We start from the raw sequence: 27,605 nt of genomic DNA, 5'->3' as shown, positions 1-27,605 counted from the left end.
CACGCCGGCCGCAGCGGCCATTGGAGGGTGAACCAACGGCAAAAGGAAGACCTTTCTCTCTGTCTCTCTCTCTCACTGTCCACTCTGCCTGTCCCAAAAAAAAAAAAATATATATATATATATATATATATAGCAGAGAGAATACAGAGATATACAACCAAGATTACACAGCATAACCAAGCAATATTTATCCCGAAATGCAAGATAATTTCTATGTATTAAAAAATCAAAGTAATATTCCAATGAAAAAGAATAAAGAATAAAAACAGTATGGTCAATTCAACAGATGCAAAGAAGAAGCATTTGACAAAACCCAACACATTTTCATGATAGAAACACTCAACACATCAGGACCAGAAGGGAACTTCTTCAACCTGATAACCAGCAGGTATCAGCAAGCATGTAACACCAAATATCCTAGAGCTGATATCATATATAGGCATGAAATTTGAACACATTACCCCTAAGTTCAGGAGCAACATGAGAATTCTCACTCTCTTCGTTTCTATTCAATGTGGAACTGGTGTTTCTATGTAGATATATTAGGTAAGAAAAAGGAATAAACTCATCCAGATTATATACACTATCTCTGTTCATCACTGGCATGAACTTATTTACAAAAAAACCTAAAAAATTCACAAAAACATAAAAACTTAATAAACAAATTTCACGAGGATGCATAATATATGACTTTTTAAAAAATCTGTTGCATATTTTTATAATAAAAAATCTGAAAATTAAATAATAATAAAAAATTAAATAATAATAAAAGAATAAAAACACAGTAGATAGTGGAATGTTATAGTTTTAAAGTATCCAGTATTTATATATTTTTTCTTATTTTGAATATATATATATTCTTATATATATACATATATCAAACACTCTCAAAACAAGAAGAAAACAAACCCAATAATTTTTTTAAAGATTTGAACAGACACTTCATCAAAGAAGATATCCAGGTAACAAATCAGCATGGGAAAATGTTCAACATTATTAGCCATTAAGGAAATATGAATTAAAACCACAATAACCATTTTTAAATGGTTAAATTAAGAGAAAAAATAATTGACCACACCAAGTACTGATGAGGATGCACCATATCCACATGATGAAATGCTACACAGCAATAAAAACTGATGCACTCAGCAACTTGAATAAATTTCAAAATCATTAATCTAAGAACCCAGACCAAAAAAAAAAGTGTACAATCTGATAGCAATTACATAAAACTCTAGAAAATGCACACTAATATATACTGACAAGCAGCGGAACAGCAATTGCTCAACAGGAGGAATGAGAGTGAGGGAGGGAGCTCCAGAGGCTGCAAGAAAATTTTTGAGGATGATGAATACATTCATTATCTACATTTCACTGTTGATTTTGCACAGGTACATACACGTATTAAAATCATTAACTTGGGACATTTTAATGTGCTCATTGTATTTTGTGCAATTATACCTCTTTAAAGCTATTTTTAAAAGGAAAAAACAGCAACATTCTTTAAGAGTTGGGTACATATAAAGCAAAGGCTAAAATTTAGTTATCAGTCTCATGAAAAGAAACAGTGCACCACAACATCATATGATAGTAATAGAATGCTGTGTACAAATATAAAAATGCATAACCTGGACTGGAACTGTTTTTAACCTATGCAAGTTAAGCACTAAGCATTAACACCAGATCCTTAGCAAGAAGGAACTGGATACATCAGCAGCAGCCACTATGCAGGCAGCAGAGGCCAAAGCACAGGTTCAGATTTCAAATCTGGACAACACATTATATCCCTTGAGACTGGGGCAAATTATACAACTTCCCTTGGCTCAGTCTCACATTCTTAGAGTGGGAAAAATGGTCAATTTGAGCAGATTAGTAGAACAGGGTGTATCACCAAGGAAGTTGGTGATTATGATGATTCTTTATGATTCCAGGCAGTATAGCATACTATTTCCACAAAAAAACAACCTGCCACTTTGCAGAAATGACTGATTCAGCAATGCATAGGAAATATACAAGACAATTCTGGATCTTTTTGTCATACTTAGACACTTTCCAAGACTACTAGGGTTGCAAAAAGACTCAGAAGCTGATCTTAGTTCCTACTGTCTGAAGATGGTACGATTTGGTAACATGCGATAATAATTCAGTGGAATGAAACAAATCACATTTTTCTGCAACCGATGAGTTTTCTTTTCTATTGATAATAATGATAGTACTCATTGTTTATTGTTGGAGAACATTAGAAAACCAACTCCTCATTTTTTGAAAACTGGTAAATAAAGATTAAGAATTAAATGTTTATCTTGCTTTTGTTGAATAATTGTCTCCTTGTGATAACTAATTAATGGGGAAAATTTCTTTTTATAGATATGGAAGAAGAAGGATGAAATTAGCTTATACAGGAAGAAGAAGTGATGAAATTAGAATATCATAATCTGGTACCCCTAGTAAGTGATGGATCAAGGAATAATCTGCAAGAACTGCTAATATCCCAAGATGACAAAGAACCAGGCATTTTGTACCTCCTGAGTGAAAAACACCTACTGGAAACCCAACGAACATGCAGACATGTCAAACAACCCCCCTGTAGACACAAAGCACAATATCTAGACTTTGGGAAACTCCCAAGAATAAGCACACAGTTTCTTTTTAAAAAAAAATCAACAGTAATAACCAAAGACTGCAGGACAAAAAGAAGACATGAAGGAAAACATTTAGGTGAAAACAAACATGTCAGCAATTCACAATACCTTACTTGGAGCTTATTCAGATGTTTATTCTAACAAATTATTAAAAATTATAAGACAATAAGGGATATGTACTTGGAGCTTATTCAGATGTTTATTCTAACAAATTATTAAAAATTATAAGACAATAAGGGATATGTACATGACAGGATATTTGATGATATTAGGAATTATTGATATTAACTGAGGATAGTATAATTGACTTATGCTAAAAAGGTCATCCTTTAGAAATATTTACATATGAACTGATTTTATGTTTTAGATCTTAACAATGCATGAGGAGTTAAATGAAACAATAAAGACTGTGAATTGAAAATGGATAATGGCAGAAAATGGAGAAGGGCAGATAATGGAGGACAGATATCAGGTTCCTAGTACTATTCTCTGCTTCTATGTGTGTCTGAAATTTTCATAGTAAAAATTTTGGTTTGATATAAAATATTCAGAATATGGATTATTTAAACTGCAATCTGACTTCAAAAAGTATCTTCCTTACAGTATGTTATCTTTCTTCTAGTTTTATGAAAATATTTGACTGAATGAACAGACTATCGGAACTATGAAACTGAATAGTACACTGGACAAAATCAGAGGAGCAGCTCCCTTTCATTTTGTTGAGCTCTGCCAAACACTCTAAAGCTCTCAGCTCTGAGTATAGATCCATGATCCTGCTGTAAACTCTAGAGGAGCAAAGGTCTTATCAGCTAACAGTGCACATGGCCACATTTGGGAGAGAGTCAAGAATCTTAGTCATCATCAGTGCTGTCATTTAAGGTACCCAAGAGAAGAGCTGGGGAAATGAGTAGCTCACTTGGGTCTACTTATTTTCTCTCTAGGTCAAAGGAAAGTCACCAAAAGAGTAATGCAGTTCTCTGTTGCTGCTAGTGTTATATTTGATATTGATCAGGAGCCCTGTCTCATTATTTTCCCACTTTTACAGGCAGTTAGTTTATTAATGAAGACTTTATACCTTGTTCACATTTTCCAGAGAAACCAGGCTTGTAACCCACAGGTGTTTGAGTTTGGTGGCATCTGAAGTGATGGGAAATATTTCTTGAAGCTTCAAATTCTCACCCCAAATTCCAATTAAACCTTCTTTGCTGATTGTCAAATAACGACTTGAACTTTTCAAGAAAATCACATTTTGAATGGTATCCTTATGTTTTACTGGGAGGAATTCCAGGTCCTTCCACTGGGGAACCACTGTTGCCTTTGTCCGTTCATCTTTCTCATAAAGTGATAACAGCACAAATGTAGTCAGCTTGTCCCAGTTAATGAAACCATCCTGGGCCACATCCACTCTGTCAAAGAGCTCTTCATATTCTTCCTGTGAGCCCCAACCAATAACCTCCATCATCCTTTGTGTAAACTCCTCTCTGGACATGCAAATGTTTCCTCCTGGCTCTGGGGACTAAAAATAGGAGAAGAAAATAAGACAACAGTGAGGGCATCAGAGGCACAGGAGGGTTGGTGAGCCCCCAGGGAGGAGTTAACCAACAATTCTTCCAAGAGGCAAAGAAACATGTCTTCTTCTTTCATAACAGTTAAGCTAAGTGAATTTGGGATGGAAAGCCAGTAATTGACAGGGCTAGAAGCTGATGTCTCTCATCACACACATCTTTTCTTTTTTTTTTTTTTTTTTTTTTTTTTGACAGGCAGAGTGGACAGTGAGAGAGAGACAGAGAGAAAGGTCTTCCTTTGCCGTTGGTTCACCCTCCAATGGCCGCCGCGGCCAGCGCGCTGCGGCCGGTGCACCGCGCTGATCCGATGGCAGGAGCCAGGAGCCAGGTGCTTTTCCTGGTCTCCCATGGGGTGCAGGGCCCAAGCACCTGGGCCATCCTCCACTGCACTCCCTGGCCACAGCAGAGAGCTGGCCTGGAAGAGGGGCAACCGGGACAGAATCCGGCGCCCCGACCGGGACTAGAACCCGGTGTGCCGGTGCCGCTAGGTGGAGGATTAGCCTAGTGAGCCGCGGCGCTGGCCACATCTTTAAAATTGGAAGACAGAAGCAAGACTGAGAAGATGTGAGGACGGAAACAATGGTTGGAGTGATGTGTGGCTGTGAGCCTAGGGATACAGGTTGCCTCTGCAAACTGAACAAGACTAGCAAAGATGTCTTCCCTAAATGTGATGGAATGAGAAGGCCATGCCAAGATGGCCACTGGCAACAGAGTCTGCCTGGCAACAGGCTGTGATTGGATGGCTTCAGAAACTGCCTGGCAACAGGGTGTGATTATTTAGGACATGGACCACCCCTTGACCAGATTGGCTGCCTTGGCTATATAAGCTGCAGTAGCAACTGAAATAAACGAGTCTGCAGGCTGCTTGCCTCCGGCCTGCTTTCACCTGACTCCTGGAGTCTGTGTGGTGACTCCGTGCCTCTTGCCCCCACCAGGCTCCTCCTCCCAGAAACGAATCCATAGCAACCAGACTCTAGAAAGAAGGCAATCCTGACAACACCTTAATTTTAGCCAAGTGAGATCCATTTTGGACTTCTGATCTCCAGAACTGTACCTTAATAAATGTATGTATTTTAAGATACTAAATTTGTGATAATTTGTTACAGTGACCATAGAAAACTACTAGAAGAGTCTATAGAAAACAGATGTAACCCAGAAGAGAGTTTAATTTAGACCATAAAATTACACGATTGTAAACATCAACCCAGGGGCAAGAAGTCCTCTTCTCTAAATACACAATTATAAAGAATAAAGGAACCACATGTAATTGATTCATGCTTTCAAGGATAGTTGTGTTATATAAACTCCCTGCAAACATTAAGTTAGCAAATACAAAACCACTGCTCCTGGGGGAAACACAGGGTTAATTTCTACAAACCTTTGATCATAACAATTTTATTAACTGCTCAATACAAATTTTGGTTTATGTGTGTTTCTGTTGAAAGACATTTTATTTAAAATATGTTGGTTATTCATCACAATTGGATTCAAGGCCAACAGCATTCTAACGCAAGCCTGAGTGAAGCTGACACACATTTTCTCTGGAAGGAACATCACAGCTTTCTTGTGCTCAGGAACACCAGATAGCTCTTCAGTTCTACACTTGGTGGGGAGGGGATGTGTTCAACAGTGAACTCACCACTAAAAGGCACAAAAATGTGAAAAACGTGGCACAAAATAAATGACAAAAAGGACACTTATTCATAGCATTAGAGCTGGAATAAGAAGGTATGCTGTTGCCTCATTTGAACTCAGTCTGAAAGGCACACATCGCTAGATAAATTTTCCAGTACTCTGCACATGTCTGTTAAGGACCATGAAAGTGCTATGGGTGTTGGTTTTGTAGTTACAAATAAATTTTAGGAAGTAGGCAATTTCACAAATACAGAATCCACAAATAATGAAGATTGACTGTTTCAAATAAATGTAAGTTTAATATTAATAAACTGTTTAGTACAGTGAGATCATAAAAGAATCAACTTTTCCTACTTTGTCAGAGCCAAAAAGTCAGATTGACAGTGAGCTAATTGTAGCACTCACCGGAAAAACATAAAGGTTTCATCCTGGTTCCACCAGAAGTCATAAGAACTACTGGCAAGTTATTTATCTGTAAAGTTAGTGTATCAGTATCAGCCATAGAGAAAATTGTTAAGATTAATGGAGGGGCTAGAGTTTGGTGCACAATGGTTGTGCTGCTGCTTGGGATGCCTACTTTCCATATCAGAGTGCCTGGGTTTGAGTCCTGGCTCTATTTGCAATTCCAGAGTCCTATTAATGCAAACCGTGAGAGGCAGTAATGATGGCTCGAGTACCTGGGTCCCTGCCACCCATGTGGAAAATCCAGATTGAGTGGATCCCTGACTTCAGCCTCTATCTCTCTCTGCTGCTCTGTGTGTGCATATGTGTACTTGTCTCTGTGTATTTTGGATATATATATACATATATATAATGTATATATGTGCATATATAAGGCTGAGATATCATGTGTGCAAGAACTCAGTAGTCAGGTGTTTATTAAAGGTTAGTTCAGGCTTTTAGTTACCTTAACTTTCTGAGCAATAATGACTATCAAGCCCTCTGAGCAAGTCTTCAATCTCATCTTTGTTAAATTATTTTTAGACCAAAACGTTTACATACATGGACATTTTTCAGAGATATGGATTTTAAATGTGGAGAAAAAAATATGCTCTTAAAACCACTTCACCTGAGCCAAAACTGCATAGTTTCTGAAAACTAAGTCAATGTCGATCTTTTATTTTGAACTATTACATAATGACATCAATCAACTTCATATGTATGCTATCATCTCAATAGTAAAACATTTTACAGCAGAATCTCAGTATATTTTTATGAGCTCATAATTCTTCCTTATTTTTAAGAACACTACTGTGACAAATACTAAAAAAGTATTTTTACATTCAGGAAGTGGAATTACAAATGAACATTAAATAATAAATTTTCTTACCCCTAAGTAACATAAGCAATCAACTACAACCACTGGGTTGTTCACAAGCACTGGGACAATAGATGAAGAATGCTACCCACTTAAGACATTTGACTAAAAAAATGTTCAATTGCCTGATTTTCCTGACATTTTTGTTACTGGTGTTTCACTTTTAGCTTTTTATTTAAAAATATATTTATCTATATTTATTAGAAAGGCAGAGAGCTCCCCCGCCCCCATCTGCTGATTCATTCCCCAAGTGCCCACAACAGCTGGAGTTGGGCCAGGGCAAAGCCAGGAGCCAGGATTAACTTAGGTCCTCCACATGGCAGGAACCCAAGCACTTGAGCCATCACTGATGCTTCCCAGGGTGTGCATTCACAGGATGCTGGGCCAGAAGTGGAGCAGGGCCTCAAACCCAGGCATTTTAACAGGGGACACAGGCATCCCTGCAGGCACCTTAATCATTGCGCCAAATGCTCATCCCTCAGTAGCTTTTCTAAAGTTTAAAAACAAAACAATGTTTCTGCCACACCTTTGGCTAAAATTTAGGAGTTTGCCTTCAGTAAAAAATTGCTAACTTATCTGAAGAAACATTATGCCTCCATCATTATGTACTTTAAGTTTATTAATACTACTACATGCTAGCTTGGATAGTTAAATGTACAAAATGCTTGATCTTTTATATAAGCATAGATTTTTAGCAGAAAATTAATTCTCACTTTATCACTGGTTTATACATGTCCACTGGGGTTGGAATTTTTTCATTCACTCCATCATGTTGTGGCAGGAATACTGTGGGTAAATGTGGATGAAGCTTTAAAACTCAACCTCTGGGACCTACGTTGTGGCGTAATAGGCCAAGTCCTGCCTGCTATGCTAGCAATAACATATAGGTGCCGGTTCAAGTCCTGGCTGCCCCACTTCCATTCTAGTTCCTTGCTAATATGCCTGGAAATGCAGCAGAAAATGTTCCAAGTACTTGGGCCCCTGCACCCACGTGGAAGACCCAGATGAAGCTCCTGGCTCCTGTGTTTGGTTTGGCCCAACCCAGACTGCTGCAACCATCTGGGGAGTGAACCAGCAGATAGTAAATTTGTTTATCTGTATCTGCCTCTCTCTCTGTAACTCTGCCTTTCAAATAAATAAAAAATAAATAAATTTTGAAAAAAATCATCGTCAGTTATTGCGCCTGTAAATAGAAACAAACAATAACGGCTAATTATGAGGGCTGTCATCAAGACTGATTGATAATTTAATGTGTGCATAGCATATTTATACTCAAGAAATATTAATTTCCTTCTAAAGGGCTTCAAAAAGGGGCCAGCACTGTAAATTACCTTTGGGGAGTATAAAATGATTAATTCTCATTCTGTTAAAATGAAAGTTTAATTACTATGACTCTAAGAAAATCTTCTTTATTTATTTATTTATTTATTTATTTATTATTTGACAGGCAGAGTGGACAGTGAGAGAGAGACAGAGAGAAAGGTCTTCCTTTTCTGTTGGTTCACCCCACAATGGCTGCTGCGGCCAGCGCGCTGCGGCCGGTGCACCGTGCTGATCCGAAGCCAGGAGCCAGGTGCTTCCTCCTGGTCTCCCATGCGGGTGCAGGGCCCAAGCACTTGGGCCTCCTCCACTGCCTTCTCGGGCCACAGCAGAGAGCTGGACTGGAAGAGGGGCAACCGGGACAGAATCTGGCACCCCGACCAGGACTAGAACCCGGAGTGCTGGTGCCGCAGGTGGAGGATTAGCCTATTGAGCCGCGGCGCTGGCCACAACCTTCTTCTAAGTAGATAATTTGCTCCAATTTTAATGTAAGCCTTCCAAATAAAAACTACCTTCATGTTTTTAAAAATATATCCTGTTACTCCTATTGATCAATATCCTCGGGTTGTTTTGAGGGAAAAAAATTGACACTCTGCACTTCTTAGAATGTATCTTCTAATAAAGATGAAAAGTACATGAGCCATTAGAAAACATATTCTTCATCAGCTCTTCCTAAGAAAATGTTTAATAATAGTTAAACATGTCTTTACCTATTAAGAAAATACGCAGTTATTGTCCCAAGTTGTTCTCCCAAGAGCCAGAAAGCAAACTTACTCAGAATATCGGTTGATTTTCTCAGTAGGGACACTTTAGACCTTGAGAAAATCCTCCTGTCTTTCTGAATCCCTTTCAAAGAATATTACCAAAGTCATTTCCCTTTGTGTAGAAAGCATTTTCTGCAGCTATAGTCAGTTCTTGTGAGAATCCTGTCTTTTTTTACTGAAAGCCATGAATTCCATAAAATTCACTTCAACCTCTGAGCTTTGTAAGATTTGGATTTAACTGTAATTTATATGAAAACTGAACTCTAAACCTACATGCAAAACTCCAAAAAATATTCCCTTTGTAAGAAACTAGACAGGCTCTTCTGCTAGTAAGACTATGTGCTTTGAGTTGGCTACATGTGAATATGCCAAAACAATTTAAAATTGTTTACTTTTCACACAAAATAATCCATATAGGTTACAGCAAATACAGCTAAGCTGAAAGTTAAAATCCTCCATACATCCACTAGTCTTTCAGATTTTCCAGGCAGACATACAGATAACTGTATTATTTACCAAATAGTGTCACAACATGCATATCTTTCAACGTTGCTTTTTCCACTTACATCATGCCTTGAAGCTCTGACTCTTATATATGTTATATTTATATATACATATATTGATCTTTATCACTGTCTTAAATAACCACACAATATTCCATCTACAGAGAAGACATGCAATTATTTATAACTCCAATATTAAAATCTTCAGCTCTTCCACATTAATTACTGTTTTACATAAACAATCCTCCAACAAATATCCTTACACAGCTTTGCTTGGTTGTCTAATTAATTCTTGGGAAAACCTAGAAGCAGAATTGCTGAGTCAAAGAATCTTTACATTCTTCAAGTTTTTATGTTTCTTGCTAAATCTTCCTCAAAAATGTTGAACAAAATTATGTTTCCATCAACAAAGAATGAGGTTACCTATGCCCAGGACCCTTACCAGTTCAGGGTAGTTCTTACCAGTCAGCAATGGTTGCTAAAAATGAGTTCTAGGAAGTCTAAACACTTAGATGCTTTCTGGCAAAAAAAAAAAAAAAAAAAAAAAAAAAAAAGCAAAACATTTCCAAATCAGACATTTAACTATTTTTTAAAATCTGCCACATCTTAGAATTGTTTACATTTTTAAACTTGTTCCTGTAGAAATATTTAATAAGAAAAAAAGAAAAAAACATTCTTCTCTTCTTTTACTCTATAAATAAGGACTCTTCAAGAGAAGAATATGTCATAATTTAAAATTATGGAGATGGTGAACCTGGTATTTTCTCTTCTATTAAACTCTAGAAGTAAGTTAGCAGGTCATTGACCCAAGGGTTACTGCCTTCATTTATTGGTGATGCTTCCTAATTGTGAAAACAAATTTAATTAGTAATTTGTAAGCTACTTGGAGAAATATTTCCATCTATCTGTGCATTCATTGATTTAATTAATAAGTGTGCCTTGTAATGTGCATGTATCCCATTCAAGGCAGTATAGGGTAGCCATTCACTCAACAACTACTTTAAAGTTCCTGTTCCATGTTAAACACTGTTCTAAGCATTCAGCACTAACGTTGAACAAGACAGCCAAGGTCAATGCTCTTCAAGACCTACATTTCAGGGCAGAGCCTAGGTATGCCAGTCATAATCAGTAACACACAATTCTAGGTTACCAAAGTAATAAGATCACAAGCAACACACTATTTTATCCCTAATATTAAACAGAAATCTTATATGAATCAGAAAACCCCTTCTCAGTTTGCAAGTTTTGTACTTTTACACTAGATCATTAGAATTCTGCAATGTGTCTTTTTGTCTATATGAAGAACAATTTATAATAGAATCTCAGAAGCCTGTTTTCTCCAGAACCTGCAAGTTTTATCAACTACTCCACCAAAATTAATATTTCCTTTGTCAGACATTTGGCATGATTTTGGACTAATGTTCCATGACGGCTGAATGAGTATACATTATCAAAATGCATACTTTCCTCCGTCTCTATAATTAAATTTAAAATTAACATGCTGCTTTCTTATGCTTCATTCTCTTGTACTTGCCTCAATTTCCCTTGGTTATAAAGTGTATTGGTTATGAATATGTATCAGGGTTTGCTGTCAAACCCTGTGAACATCTTCTGAAGTGGAAGATTAGATATGTGATTTCAAAGCAGATGCATCCATTTATGTCATTCCCTGCAATTTTCACCTACCAGGGCGCGTTCCTGAGAGACGGGGGGGCATCAGGACAGGAGAAACTCGTCTGCTAGCCAAGGTTCATACTGCTGTTTTTAAAAACTGCTTCAATGGTTTTTAGTTGGTTTTAATTTTCATTTACATTGAGATACCAGCCTTTCAAGAGCTCAGTCATTCAAATGCAGTTAAAGTTTTGTGACTAACAGACATATGGTCCTTGAAATCCCTGTATTGAACTGAAGGTTTAAAACCGAGCTCTCCCAAATTAACAAGCCTTCCTATCCAGCTAGTGGATTAGAAGCAAATTGGAGCTGCTGGCGTGGGAGTGGGAGATCAGTAAATCTCTCTCGTTTAAATAAAGATAATCCTAATCCTTGAGAGCTGTAATTGTTCTTATTATTTTTCTCCAAATCAATGGACTACTCAATTTTCTGCTACAGATCTAAAGCGATGTTGCTCACTATCATCTGATTTTGCCTCAGCTAGAGACTTGGGGGATAAGTCTGAGCTGTGGAGTGATGTAGCCAACTGACCATCTCACTGATTTCCTTTGGAAGTCTCACTATAGCAGAATAAATACATACTTTGAAAATAATTTCTGTTCCTTTTTGGAAACCATATGATTGAAGCGAAGAATTTCATGCATCCATGGGATCATAAAGTAATGGCATGTCGGAATGAGAAGAAAGTTTAGAGAATCCACAGCAAATGAAGGGTTCTTCCTTTATGAAGAAACTGAGGCCTGAAGAGATAAAAAGGCTCCTGAGAGGTCACACAGTTCACTGCTGGCAAAAACAGGCCCAGCATCTAGCATTTTCAATTCCTCAACACTTCCACAACACAATGACGGGACAAATTGACATGATGTGATTCCCAAAACACACAAGATGTAGATGTAACATTTCTTACTGTCCTTGCCAAAATGGTGAAGCTGAATCTAATTAAGTGAAGAAAGAATAACAAAGCCCACATTATGGGATGTTCTAAACAACTGGTAGGAACTCTTCGAAAATGTGGAATCTAAAGCAGCAGACTTCATAGAACTAGAGAGTAAAAAACAACTTCCCCCAACCCCATTCACCTGTTCAAGAGATGTTCTGTTCTCAGATGGCAGCCTATAAATTATGTCCTGCGGAAATCCTACCACATACCTCCCTGGTGTGAGACACTATGCCCTCCATTTTCCTCTCTAAGCACTGAGCAACTACAGAGTAACTGAGTTTACTTTGGTATACTCCCTCTTTTTTAAAAAATACATTTGTACTTCTTTAAAAATTTATTTATTTATTTATTTGAAAATCAGAGTTACAGAAAAGGAGAGGCAGAGGGTAAGGGAGAGAGAGAGAGAGAATCTTTCATCTGCTGGTTCACTGCCCAGATGGCTGCCTTGGCCAGGGCTGGCCAGGCTGAAGCCAGGAGGTACACCTCGTAACGACAGGAGGCCTGAGTCTAAACAGCTGTCAACTGCTACAGGGTAGGCATTCAACACATATCTGTTGGGTGAATGAGTAAATGAATATGGCATAAATATTCTCTTCTGTACTGTAGAAGTGATGTTCATCTGTTTTACTGAAAATAACAAGTTTAGGCAGGAAGTCAAAGTAGTGAATAATGGCCAAAATTATAGAAAAATGTGTAAAATAGCCTTGGGATATCAGAAATAAGTTGGAATAGAGTTTAGAGTTGCCCACTAAGAGAAAAGAGACCCAAACTGGTTTTCAGACCACACTGGGTGATGTTCTGTCTCTGCCAACAAATCAAAAGGAAAAAGATAAACCCCTTCATTTGGAATGTTCTTTCCTTACCTGTAAATGAAGGTAGCACAGTAACTCTATAAACTTCCTCTTAATGCTAAAAGTCAATAGAAGGAAGTTGGTGGAGAAACAGTAGTTAGTCCAAAGACAAAGTATTTATACAAAGTATTTCTTTTAAATTCAGAACTGTTAGAACACATTTAGAAACATGTAGTATATCACAGAGTCATTAGGTTATTAAAATATACTGACATTTTAATAGTTTTTATCTTCGTATTAAATTATAGTATTGAAAAGATAGCCACAAACCATTTGTATAACTTGGCCCCACACAAGTACAGTTCTATTTTTCAATAAGTAAAATCTCTATACCCACACAAATACATGTAGTTATTATTTTAGGATATGATTATGCAGTATTTTGTGATTCTTATTTACACTGAACAACAAATCTTGCCAATCTTATACAAGTCTGCATTACTATTTTTAATAGTTGAGAAGAAACAAAATACCACAATTTATTCATCCATTCATCTATTGGTAAAAGCTCAGGTTGTGGTAAATATTACTGTGTACACACAAATATTACAATAATATCCTGTGTGTGTATTTTTTTCTGCAAATATATTTTATTTAGGGCAGCTTGTAGAATTATAATTGCCTGCTTGAAAAGTATACACATGATGAAGTAGTTTACAGCACCATCTGGGATGCCCACATCCCATATCAGAGAGCCGGTTCCAGTCCCAGCACCTCCACTTCCAATTTAACTTCTTACTAATGTGCCTAGGAAGGCAGTAGAGTATTACTCAAGTGCTTGGACCCCTGTCACACATGCGGGAGATGCAGATGGAGATTCAGTTTCCTGGCTTTGGCATGGCCCAGCCCTGGCTAGCTGTTGCAGGCATTTGGGGAGTAAACCTGAAGACAGAAGATTTCTCTCTCTCTCTCACTCTCTGCCTTTCAAGTAGATGAAAATAAAGAAACCTTTTAAAAAGTATGCATGTGATACAATTTATACTTGATACATGTTAGCATATTGCCTTCTGAAAAACAATGCCATTTTTTTTAACTTTTATTTAATGAATATAAATTTCCAAAGTACGGCTTATGGATTACAATGGCTTCCCCCCCCCATAACGTCCCTCCCACCCGCAACCCTCCCCTTTCTCACTCCCTCTCCCCTTCCATTCACATGAGGATTCATTTTCGATTCTCTTTATATACAGAAGATCAGTTTAGCATACATTAAGTAAAGATTTCAACAGTTTGTTCCCACACAGAAACATAAAGTGAAAAATAATACATGATTTTTTAACTGATGATGAAATCAGATCAGACCTATTGTCATGTTTAATCCCAGTGAGAGTCAAGTTGGGAATTGATAATTTCTTTTTTTTTTTTTTTACAGAAGATCAGTTTAGTATACATTAAGTAAAGTTTTCAACAGTTTGCACCCCCATAGAAACACAAAGTGAAATATACTGTTTGAGTACTCGTTATAGCATTAAGTCTCAATGTACAGCACATTAAGGACAGAGATCCTACATGAGGAGTTAGGCATTCCGATCTGGCTGAAAAGCCCATGAGAGTATTTCAGGCATGGAAAGCCAAGACACTCTGGGAAAAAAAAAAAAAAAAAAAAAAAAAAAAAAAAAAAACAACCTAAATGAAAGATCTCTGTGAGTGAGATCCCAGTGGAAAGAACAGGTCTTCAAAGAAGGAGGTACCTTTCTCTGAAGGGAGGAGAGAACCTCCACTTTGATTATGACCTTGTCTAAACAAGATAAGAGGCGGAGAACTCAAGGGGCTTCCATAGCCTTGGAAACTCATGACTGGTGCATAGGGAGATTACTGATGCCATAAACAGGAGTGTCAACTTGTAAAGTCAAAACAATGCCATTTTAACAGTGTTAGTATTAGTGCCTCTTTGTTGATATTTTGCTGATAGGGGATGTTATTTATTTTTTGTAATCTGACAATCAATCTGTTAATTAAAAAAGGACATTTTTCTTGATAAAAGCCTGAAGTCAAATTCATAGTAAATACCTTTCCACATGATTAGCAGTTGTTTCCTTGAATTCCTTTTTTTTTTTTTTTTAAGATTTCTTTATTTATTCGAAAGTCAGAGCTACACAGAAAGAGAAGGAGGCAAAGAGAAAAAGGTCTTCATCCACTGGTTCACTTCTCTAATTGGCTGCAATGGCCGGAGCTGAGCCAATCGAAAGCCAGGAGTCAGGAGCTTCCTCTGGGTCTTCCCATGTGGATGCAGGGGCCTGAAGACTTGGGCCATCTTCTACTGCTTTCGCAGGCCATAACAGAAAGCTGGATCGGAAGTGGAGCAGCTGGGACTCAAACTGGTGCCCTTATGGGATGATGGCACTGCAGGTGGTGGCTTTACCCACTATGCCACAGCACAGAGCCCCTTTAATTTTTAAAATATCATAATATATGCAAGTGTGTTATATGTAAAATAAATCTACAAATGATATGTACATATGCATATATGGATAGAAATGCACAAAAATACATTAGAAAGGCGCAATATTAAGAGGAGTTACTGGGTTGGTGCCACGGCTCACTAGGCTAATCCTCCGCCTGTGGCGCTGGCACCCGGGTTCTAGTTCCGGTTGGGGCACCGGATTCTGTCCCGGTTGCTCCTCTTCCAGGCTAGCTCTCTGCTGTGGCCCGGGAGTGCAGTGGAGGATGGCCCAAGTCCTTGGACCCTGCACCCACATGGGAGACCAGGAGAAGCACCTGGCTCCTTGCTTCGATCAGCACGGTGCGCTGGCCGCAGTGCACAGGCTGCAGCAGCCATTGTGGGGTGAACCAACAGAAAAGGAAGACCATTCTCTCTGTCTCTCTCTCTCACTGTCCACTCTGCCTGTCAAAAAAAAAAAAAAGGAGTTATTTGTGGGGGTCAGTGTTGTGGCACAGCAGATTAAGCTGTTGTCTGCAACACCAGCATCCCAGGTGAGCAAGAGTTCATGTCACAGCCGCTCCACATCTGATCCAGCTCCTTGCTAATGTACCTGCAAAAGCAGCGGAAGATGGCCCAAATCCTTGGGCCCCTGACACCCATGTGGGAGACCCAGATGAAACTCCAGGCTACCGGCTTGGGCCTGGCCTAGTGCTGGCCATTGCAGCAATTTGTGGAGTGAACCAACAGATAGAAGATCTGTGTGTGTGTGTGTGTGTGTGTGTGTCCCTCTCTCTGTAACTCTTGCCTTTTTAATAAATAAAAATTAATCAAAAGTTATAATTAATTATACTAATTAAATTTGTTAAATAAATTTAATACGATTATAATAATTTAAAAATAATTAATAAAAATTAAAAGGGTAGTTAGTTGTGGAAGTGTAGTGTCCAAGAATGTCTCATTGGATTTTCCTTTTTTTTTTTTAAGATTTACTTTATTTATTTAAGACAGAGTTAGGTACTCTGCTCCCTCCTGTGTATGGCTCCTCTCATTTGCACCCATGATCTTTGCCCTCCAGGACCTATGCTGAGGCCCTCTCACACCGACTTCTCTCTCACACATGGCCTAACCCTCCTTCTTGGCCTTAAACAAAGAATAACATTGTACTTAATCAGAGTGTCTGTGATGAAGCAACAAAAGGAACCTACAGAAAGCTATGAGAAAACAGGGCCCTGGCAAGATGCTAATCCAGCCTGGGTGCGGACAGAAGACTTTCCTGAAGCAATGGTATTTACATGTGAAGTAGCCAGGAATTGTTAAGGGGAGAAATATTCTACATTGAGGTGCTGGCAGCTAGAGGGCCCTAAAACAAGAAATTGTTCAAGTAAAAGAAATATGAGCATGCAACTCAACACTTTGGGTAATGCTCCAGTGTTGGATAATCTTCTGACTGGCTTGTTGGACCCATAAATCCAATTGTGTGTGCATTGAGAGGGCGTTTGAGAATTAGATTGGGAGGAAAAGATTCCTCTGAAAGGAATGTATGTTCCCATTCTTCACAATCCTAAAAAAAGAATGTGGAAATATGAATCTTATAGTAGAGTGAAAGGAAAGGTTTTGAGCCTTCTCTAGGACCAAGAATCACTTTGGCCTCCCTCCAGGCTTTAAGGCTTCAACAGTTTGGTGCATTTCCATAGGAACTGAGGAGCTGAGCGCAGACCCTTGGCCATGTAAATATGGCCAGAACTGAAGAAGCAGATTACGAATTGGTAAGAAACCATGAGTAGCAAGGGTCTAAAGCAGCATTGTCCAGTAGAACTCTCGGCAGCAACGGAAATGGTACATGCTGTCTGCAGTCCAATATGGTAGCTACATGTGGCCACCACGTATTTGAAATATGTCTGGTACTTGAAATGAACTGGACCGTTAAATTTTATTAAATTCCTTTTTCTTATTATTTAGTTAAGTAACCACAAGGAGCCAATGACCAGCATATTGGAAAGTGCAGATCCGTGTTAAGACTAAAACAGCCTGACCTCAGGTGTTTGAGAAAATTAGAAGAGGAGGTACACACACAGTGAACATGAGCAGTGAGTGTTGGTGACCATAGAGTGAGAATGGAGATTTCATTAGAGCCATATCCATAAAATGGCATGGAGACATGATGAGTATGGAGAAGACTCACAGGGGTTTGTGCCCAAGCAGTCATGAGGCATAGCCTTGGGAACAGTTTGGAGGTTTCCTGTTTCTAGCAACAGAGTTGGTGGCATCTTGTGGCATCATTGATACTGAAACCTGATATAATGTCAACAATATGAGGTCAACAAGCACAGATCACAGCTCTTATTTAATTCTCAGGGAATTTGCAAAAGGAGCCTACAGGTCTAGCTAAGTTGATGTATTACAAGTGGATAGCAATAGACGTCTCTGCTTTCTTTCTCCTCTTTCTCCCTCTTTTGTAAGCTTCTTCTCCCTCTTTTTCAAGCTTCTTCTTGGATGGACCCCATGCTCTGGTCCTGGTCAAAAGCTCCAGTTCTCTTCATCAACCTCTCTGATCCAGATCACTTTTTCAAAGATTGCTTTGTTTGTTTGCTTGTTTTAAAGGCAGAAGAACAGAGGGGAAAAGAGAGAACGAGGGAGAGAGAGAGAAAGAGAGAGAGAGAATCTTCCACCCACTAGTCACTTCCCAAATGGTCACAACAACCAGGCCTGTACCAGACTGACACCAGAATCCAGGAACTCCATCCTGGACTCCCACATGGGTGTCAGGGTTCCAAGCACTTGAGCCATCGTCCACCACCTTCCCAAGTGCATCAGCAGGAAACTGGATCAGAGGCAACATTCCAATATAGGATGCTGGCATCACTCAATATGCTGTACCCCAACCCCAACCCCTGATCCAGATTAATTTTTGTAAATGTCTGTCACAAAAGCACAAAGAGAAATTGGAAAAAATGTGAAGCTAGTACATCTTATCACAAAATTCAATACAAAGGTGGCAGCATTCAAGAAGACAAATTTTTCATTTGTGCTGACACGCAACTTCCCCTTCCTTGAGTTTTGGTGATGACAGTGTTCATTCTCTGCTCATAACTACCAAGAACACCATTTTTCCTACTCCTTCACCTTCCATGTGTGTATCCATCTTTCTATAATTCCTTCAACACACCTTATATCAGGTTGTCACACTAGCCTTGCTATAGACAAGTCCAGCAAAGAATTCTCTGCTTTTTTCAAGTGTGCCTGCTACAGTGGTATTGAATTTGTCTTCATACCACCACCTTGATGCTAAGAAGGGGGATCTGTACAACTTCACCGATTTTCTGCTGCCATGAAGAGTAGATATTTTCAGTCCACCAAAGAGGCTAGAGTAAGAAAAGCCCTGACTGCTGCCTTTGTTCAGCAGTTGATGAACTGGCCAGGTCTACTCAATGTACTCTGTGTTGCATAATAGAGTTGTAAATTGAACTTTGTTTACTTTCTCACATTTCTCCATTACTCTGCTATTAGAAAGGGAAAAATCATATTATAAAAAAGCAATGAGATTCTCTTCATTTCTTTGTATTCTTCAACACCTTGTTTCTTGATTTTTCTCATAAGAGTTTTGGTTATTGACAGATTGTGCGATAACTCCAAGTCAGCAATGCATTGAGCCTATGTGCTATTAACTTCACTGAATAGACCTGTGTTGTCAGTGATGTCTTCATCCTGTTGGGTTCCTATTCCTTAGAGCAACATCCTGAAACAAAGTTGCCTTGTGGCTGGTATGAGTTAACACCACGTGATGGGCTGGAAAGTTGATAGTCTCCCTCAGAGTCCTTACCCTGCCCCAAGGAGAATTCAATTAAATATGTTCGAGTCATTATCTTCTTATGTGTTTATAGGGGAATAGAAATGTCTGCCCTGCCTACAACTCAAGCTGGTGAGAAGATCAAATACATCATGCCTACAAAAGTGCTTTATAACATCTTACCACATTTGAAAGGCATTAAATTTTTATTCTACCTCCACTGATTGATTTCTAGAAAGTTTGAGTTCAATTACAACAGACAATTCATAGGCAGTAGGGCTATTAAAGTGAAGTAAAATAAAGAATCACATAATGAAAATATTACATAATTATTACAAAAACTCTAAGTTAAGAGTCATTGTATCAATTGAGCACTAGATTTCGCTTTGAACTTCCTGGCAGCTAAGGCAAAACACAATTAGGCCCATGTCCCTTCTTAATTTACAAAGCAAAGCATGCTGGTTCATTAGGAGAGATGGAAATTTTTTCATTAGGAGAGAAGGGGTTGTATGGCTGAATTCTAGTCAATTTGATTTGAGCTTGGCCAACAAAAACTTTCCCCATGTGCTCCTTCACACTCTTGCCCTGATTCATGTGTGGCAAGCTTGGAACACAAAAGATAGAAGTCTGGGGACCTGAATCCCTAATTGGAGCTGCTAACCAATTAAAAATATCTGCTTCTATTCTACATGAACAAGAAGCAAATCTCAATCATGTTTGAGCTATAACATAGTCATACACCACATGACATTTCAGTCAATAACAGACTGTGTATATGAAGGTGGTCCCATAAATCATATTGCCTAGTGATGTAGCCATCTAAGTGTCTGCAATTACCCTCTCTAATGTTCCCACAGTGTCAAAATCACCTCATAGACATGTTTATTTCTTAGAATGTATTGCCTTCCGTGTGTGGCACATGACTGTATTTTACACAGTTTGCAAACCAATAAAAATAGCTTCTAGTTTGGAAACTTATTGGATAAATGATACCCAATTTTCTATTCTAACTATTAGTTTTACCTAAGGAAAAAATTTTAAATGATCTTCATGAACCATCTCATATTTTATCAGAGACAAACAAAATCTAGTTTCTGAAGAAAGGGAGTGAAACAAAAATGAGTGATTTCACTCATGTATTTGAGATAGTGATTCTGAGGGCAGAAAGCAAAGAAGAAATGAGAATATGGAACATGAGACACATCTAGTAAGGCCTGTTCACTTGAGTATCTTAATATTAAAGTTGAAGGGCAACAGAAAGATCTAGAGATGACTGAATCTGCAGCATCAGGAGAAATAACTTTAGAAAGAAGGGCAGATCATGGAAAGGCAGGAAAGGGCTAAATCTCACTTTCTGTGTCCCTTGGAGCCCAGCCTGCCTGAAGGGGAATCAGAATGCTTAGCTTCATCCTATTGAAGTAAAGGAGTATGCTCTGTACACCCTACTACAGAATATATCTACAGGCGCCTTTGGACATTACAAAAATAACAATGATAGCATGAGTTTTTCAAATGTGATTATGTTATTACTCCACAGTCACAATTTTAAAACTTGCAAAATGGTCTCCTGAACTTCTCTGGTTATCTTTGAGATGAAGTTAACCCAAGAGCATTGTGTTTGGGGTCCATTCACTGCCCCCCAAGACAGCCTTGTTCCCAGTATTCTCACTGTACAGTCTCTGGAAACTTCCTACTAGGGTGTTTACCATACCTCTCTCGGGCTGAACTATTAGCCCTTCCTACTTTGAGCATAACCACCTCCTCTTTTAAATGTGGTTTTAGGTGATTTTTTTTCTATCCATAGTTAAAGCTAAAGATTGAACAGGACTTGGGTAAATGGGAACATAGAGCAGAGAATAAAGGGTCAGCCTCTGGCTCTTGGTCTACAACCTGGGTCAGAACTGATGTGCCAGGAGATGGTACAGAGGAGCTCAGAACCCAATCCAGACTCTGGCAGGTATAGGGCAAACTATGGCCCTAGATAAGGCCAACAGCAGAGCATCAGGATCTAAGGCAGACTGTCTTGACACTCAGAAATCAATAATAAAGAAGACAAAAAAAAAAAAATACTCAGACGCTTACATAGCCAGAGTCAGAAGAAACTCATACATATCAAGCCCCAGTAGAGGTCTCCCCAAATTCCATTTTCCATTTTACTTCTCACACATAAAATCAGCGACCATAGCCAGTCATAAGAGTTGTCTTTTGAAGCTTCTAAGAAAAAATAAAATAAGGTTCACATCAAAATAATATAAATACCCAGAAACCTCATTTCTCTCAGCATTCTGAGTAACACCATTTTACAATTCTATGAATAATACAAGTCTCACTCTCTTCAGGCTGATGGATGACTTTTTGACACCATCACTTGAAAGGAAATGAAATCTGCAGTTACTTTTCTAGTACTTCTACCCACATAACTTCTTCATTCCAAAGAAGAGGAGCAAGATATAGATTAGAATCTTTTGCCTGCTAATAAAATGAGAAGTTGGAGATGGAGGGGTTATGCCTTTTTACTCTCCCATGTTAAGTGATGCCTTGGAAACCCTTGTAGCCAACACTTCCTGCCACAAGGGAAAGGAACCCAGGAAAATGATAGCATGGGTCACTGGAAGTTTCATTTCCTTTAGGAACTATATAAATGAGAATGAACGCAATGTTAGGAGTTATGTAGTTCAACTTCCACTCATTGAATAATATTCAATGTTAATGGAGTACTTACTCTGTACAGCAAGCACTCTTTAAAGTGCTTTCCTGATAAGACCTCATTTAATCCTCAAAAAACCTTATTACCTCTATATTAGAACTAAAGGCAACTGAATTTCTATGTTAGAAATAAAGGAAAGTGGAAGGTGCGGTAATTTGGAAAAGTAACCTTTTAAGTGCCAAGGCTGGAATTCAAACCCAGGAAGTCTGATTTTTGGCTCTTAAATCCTAAGTGATTCTGACTTCTTTTTAACATTGTACAAGGAACATAAGCATTACTTGCTTCATTCCTAAATGTTGCTGCTAATATAATACATATTATTTCATGGGCAATATATGTAAAATATTCCCTGCACAATTCTAAGTCCCAACTTCCTGTTTTTCATTTGTATTATTACTGCTGCTTAAGGATATGAATTTCATTTAATACCTAACAACTCTATTCAGCCCCAAACAAGCAGTCTGTGTATTTAAATGAAAAAGCAAACAAGCAATGCAGGAGGTAAGAAATCTGTTGCTAGAGTCTTGTTATTGGTAACAGCGTATCTTAAGTGACTGGACGACATAATCACTGCCTTTAGAATTCTGAGTTTCAGGACAGCTGCTGAGAACAGTGCTTCCTTTTACAGAAATCTACACCTGGGGCCTGTGGGCATGATGCTTGGAACAGATGGACTAGATTCCGCTGAAATCATCTAGTGCATTGTCTTCTCTCCACATCCATGCTGTGTTTGGAAATCATGTTGGCCCAAGGCCTTTCAGTACTGCCTCGACATTTGCATTGGATTATTCCAGCCTATGTCTAGTGAGAGTGCTAAAGAAAATATGGTTCATTTTTTCTTGAAATCACACCTCCCAAGCTCAATGCTTTTTAACAAAATATAGATTTTTCCATGTTCATGCAAGCTTTGACTCATGTTCCCTTCTCCATTTGGGTCCAGCAGTACCTACTTTCCCAGCTGGTAATTTCAAACCAACTGGTCCAAGCTTTGAAATATTTACAGGGCAAACAAACCACTTGAGGTTGAATTTTCAAGTTTTATTTGCATTCATTAAAGATTAATCTATAGGGGCAGGTATTTGGCCTGGAAGGAAAACTTTCAGCTAGGATGCCTACGTTCCACATAGGAATGCCTGGGATTGATTCCCACCTCCAGCTCCTGATTGCAATCTCACACCCTGGGAGTCAGGGATGATGGCTCTTAGAATTGGGTTCTCGCCACCCACACGGGAGACCCTGATTGAGTTCCCAGTTCTTGGCTTTCACCTGGCCCAGCCTTGGCCATGATGGGCATTTGGGATATGAATAACAGATAGGAGTACTCTCTCTCTCTCGCTCTCGCTCTTGCTCTCGCTCTCTCTTTCCCTCTCTCTCTCCCTGTGTGCATATTGCTGTCTCAAGAATAAACAAATAATTTAAGAAAAAAAAAGATTAATCTGTAGTTTGAAAAGAATACCCAGCCCCAGCCTTCGAGCAGTTTCACTCACACATCAGTTTTATAACGTGGCCTCTCCTGATAGAGCCTAGCGTCCAAATCCCTTGTGCTCTTAGCACCAGAACAAAACTGCTGCATTTCTGCTCATTCCAGAGTAAAAGCTGTCATAATCTGCTGTTAGGTTTTTCTGAATGTCCTCAAGCTGTCAAAATGCTTGCTATGTCTATCAAAATATGCCAAATTCATTTGGGGCATTGGGCATGAGCAGCACTGAACTTTTTCACACAAGTGGAGTTAGATGAATAGCACACACATGAAGATTAAAAATGAGAAAAGCATAGGACAGGACATGTCTTTGCTACTAAATATGATAGATTCCGTTACAATGAAATAGTTGACACCATTGAGACATTAATTTGTCAATGCAAGTGGAATCTAGCATGTTAAACAGACAGGGAACAAAGGGATTTCAGTGGCCAGCAACATTTTTGGAGGGATGGCTACTGAGTAAAAGTTGTGCCAATTTCTAGCCACAATAAATATTAGATTTCATCATGCTTTGTTAATTTCAAGATAGCATTTCAAAATAGTATATGCTGTTTCAAATTAAGATGGATACTGTTAGCACTCTTGGAAGACTGTATGAATCCCTAAGATCATATTGTAGCAAGCACAATGAAGTTGAGAGACTGGAGGCTTCTGTAAACCCAAATTCCATATCCCAGAATACTTCTTCCTATCTACATTAGAAATTTAAAAATCACTTTGTTATATGCTGTTCATTATGCCTGCTACAGAATTCCAAATTAATTGACTCTGGCTTACTTTCCATGTAGAATTAAAATTGGAACCTCTAATCTTGTTTTTATTGGCAATACCCCAAGATCTATGAAAAAGAGTTGGGCACTGGTCTCTCACTTGGGCCAGTGAGACAAAAAGAACGTCACAGGCTGGCGCCGTGGCTCACTAGGCTAATCCTCCACCTAGTGGCGCCAGCACACCAGGTTCTAGTCCTGGTCAGGGCGCCGGATTCTTTCCCGGTTGCCCCTCTTCCAGGCCAGCTCTCTGCTGTGGCCCGGGAGTGCAGTGGAGGATGGCCCAAGTGCTTGGGCCCTACACCCCATGGGAGACCAGGATAAGTACCTGGCTCCTGCCATTGGATCAGCACGGTGTGCCGGCAGCAGCGCGCTGGCCGCAGCGGCCATTGGAGGGTGAACCAACGGCAAAAGGAAGACCTTTCTCTCTGCCTCTCTCTCTCACTGTCCACTCTGCCTGTCAAAAAAAGAAAAAAAGAAAGAAAGAAAAAAAAAAGAACGTCAAAGTCATATTTGGAAGGGGCTGTGCCATCATGGTGAGGCAAAGGAGAATTTTCAACAAATGGATGCATGTGTTTGTGTTTTCCAATTTCCACATCCACATTACATGGCAAGAAGGTCATTAGGAGGAGATAACTGAGAAATCTTTCCTCACAACTGTTACATTTTTCTTTCCCAAAGATGTGTTGATCTCTAAGAAAAATTTTTGTACACAAACAGTCAATACTTGATAGCAATGATATGCAAGTGTGGCAATTTCACACTAAATAATTGGCTCAAAGAACTGAGGCATAAAGTACCAAGTACATAGTATAAAAGGCAGGCCTGACCAATTATTTTCAATTCCCTGCTTTAACCATTGATTATATATGTAAAACAATTAAAGAAAAAAATCCCTTTCTGTTTTATTCTACTCTTCTTTATAAGCAATTCAAACTCCCCAGTCAGTAAGCTTCCCACTTACCTCAAAGGCCCTCTGTATTTTCACAAAGTCACCCACGCAGAGCTGGTTTTCAAGCAGGCGTGTGCAGTAGTCTTCACCTTCTATTCGCTCAGGGCTCCTTGGCCCAGGCTGTGACCTTGTGTTTAACTCAAGTACATCATTCTGGTAGTTCAGAATGGCCTGCCCTTTTTTCTGCATCCTTCAACTATTTTGATATCTTTTATTGTCCTTCAACAGGTGCCTTTGAAAAGAAATCCAACGTAACCACAGAATTCCAGAATGAAAGCACCAACCTTTCAAGAGATGCAATTGGAAGGCAAAAATGTTCAAGCTGAGGCACAAAAGGAAACCCTCAGTGCCATCACTCACTTGATTCTACAGTATATTTTCAAAATCCACAGTTGAAGGGTTTTAAAACACCCCCTCCTTCCACACTGTTGAAGCCGGCTTGATTGAAAATGTGTAATGTTTATAGCAACTGGCCCAGAATGCAGCTCCTAATCTTTGTTTCAAATGCATTAGAAAAGCAACTTCTCAAAATCTCTTTGGCTTACTCTGCTTCCTTTAACATGCTGTGGTTTTCAGCTCCATGTGCTTGTCTGGAGGCGCAGCTGCAAGGGTCTTCCCAACTTTGGCCTTGTCTCTGAAGGCCACCTTCACAGCAATACGGAGTTGTTTGCTTCATCTCTTCTCGGTGTCTCTGTTTCCAGGCAACCAACAGAAAGCCAACCAAAACTTTCCTTTTCCCTCCTCCCCAACTAATGAAGGTTTGAATATGTAATGTAAATGCTGACTTTTTTTTTAAAGAAAATTCAGGTCACTCATTTTTTTAATTAAGTTCACCCTGTATATTTTTTATATTCATTTATTTACGTTTATCTAAAACACAAAGAGAAATCTCTCATCCACTGATTCATTCCTTTAATGCCCACAACAGCTGAGGCTGAACCAGGCCAAAGCCAGGAGCTCAAGAACTCCAGTAGGGTCTCCCACATGGATAGCAGGGACCCAAGTTCTTCAGCCATCACCCGCTGCCTCCCAGGGTGCACATCTGCAGGTAGCTGAAATGGAGAACAGACCTGATGCAAAGCAGTGGCATAATCACCGTGCAAAATGCCCACCTACTTCATGAATTATTTTTGAAACCTTTAGTTAGTTAGTTAGTTAGTTAGTTAGTTAAAAGGCAGAGTTAGAGCTAGAGAGAGATAGTGAGATAGAGACGGAGACAGAGAGAGAGAGAGGTCTTCCCTTCACTGATTCACACCCTGAATGGAAGCAACAGCCAAGACTGGGCCAGGACAAAGTGGAGAGCCAAAACTCCACCCTGGTCTCCTATGTGCGTGGCAGGAGCCCAGGCACTTAGGCCAGTTTCCCCTGATCTCCCAGGCCATAAGCAGGGAGCTGGATTGGAAATGGAACAGCCAAGACTAGAATTGCTGCCCATGTGGGATACCAGAGGTGCAAGCAGCAGCTTAAACCACTACACCATAGTGCCAGCCCCTAAAGAAAACTTTTATAAATGTGTTTTCTCTGAAGAATGGCTTATGTTATGAAACAATATCCAATAAAAGAGCACAGCTTTCTGAAATTGTCTGTTTTCTACACAGTATTGTGTTCTGACTTAAATAAGAATCCATTCTGTAAGTTCTTTTTGTTTAAATTTCTAGGCATGAGGTACTTCAAAAATTTATAGAAAAATGGAATTTAAAAATTTATTTTGGTACAAAAAATTTTGCAGTCCATGATAGTTGCTTTAGAATGTGCAATTTTCAGGAGTTTTTGAAGACTCCTCACAGGCATGGATTTCAAAACTTTTTATACCAAAGTAATTTTATGCTAAATCCATTTCCTATGAACTTTTTAAAGTACCCTCATACATAAAATATAGAAGGTTCTAAGAACAACTCATTAAAAATGTGGGGTAAGGGAAACACTGCATAACACAATGTGATGAAACTAATGGCAAATTTACTTACAAAATTACACTGGTTCAGCTAATAATAATGAAAAAGTGGAGAAAAGGCAACTTCTCTTTGAGTATTTTCCATTGTTCTAGACACTACACTAATTCTTTATATTCCTTATCTTGTTTAGACAGCTTCACAACTCTGCAAAGCAACTAATTATCACGATCCACATTTCACTGCCAAAGTGACAAAGAAGACCCCCCAGGGCCACACAGTAAGATCTGGAATAGAGCAGCATGCTCACGGCTTCAGAGCCTCCACGGAAGATAAACGCCCTCTTTGTAGCTGACCGTCATCTCTGTACACCGGAACTCTGGCACCAGGCATTCTGTAAGGTTTCTTCCAACTCCAGCATTCTA

The 27,605-nt window shown here is 39.0% G+C and overlaps 1 protein-coding gene across 4 annotated transcripts in view; it reads right to left on the bottom strand.

The window, feature by feature from the left end:
- Positions 1-25,968, bottom strand: part of WDR49 (WD repeat domain 49) — a 161,087-nt gene extending 135,119 nt beyond the window's left edge. For 3 of the 4 annotated variants that reach the window (XM_051818753.3, XM_089331008.1, XM_089331007.1), the window contains exons 1-2: positions 25,301-25,968; positions 3,718-4,158 (exon numbers count right to left, since the gene is read on the bottom strand). In XM_051818753.3, coding sequence (XP_051674713.3) covers positions 3,718-4,158; positions 25,301-25,477 — 618 coding nt within the window. In that variant the 5' untranslated portion in view covers positions 25,478-25,968. Of the gene's footprint in view, positions 1-3,717; positions 4,159-12,000; positions 12,159-25,300 lie in introns of all 4 variants that reach the window. The other variant, XM_089331006.1, reaches the window with a different exon arrangement.
- Between the last annotated feature and the right edge of the window lie 1,637 nt (positions 25,969-27,605).

Source organism: Oryctolagus cuniculus, chromosome 4 (genome assembly GCF_051225735.1).
Source record: "Oryctolagus cuniculus isolate XC-2025 breed Fujian yellow rabbit chromosome 4, ASM5122573v1, whole genome shotgun sequence".
Classification (NCBI taxonomy): domain Eukaryota; kingdom Metazoa; phylum Chordata; class Mammalia; order Lagomorpha; family Leporidae; genus Oryctolagus; species Oryctolagus cuniculus.
The sequence above is the reverse complement of the archived record's forward strand: the minus strand, read 5'-3'. Positions and strand labels throughout refer to the sequence as shown.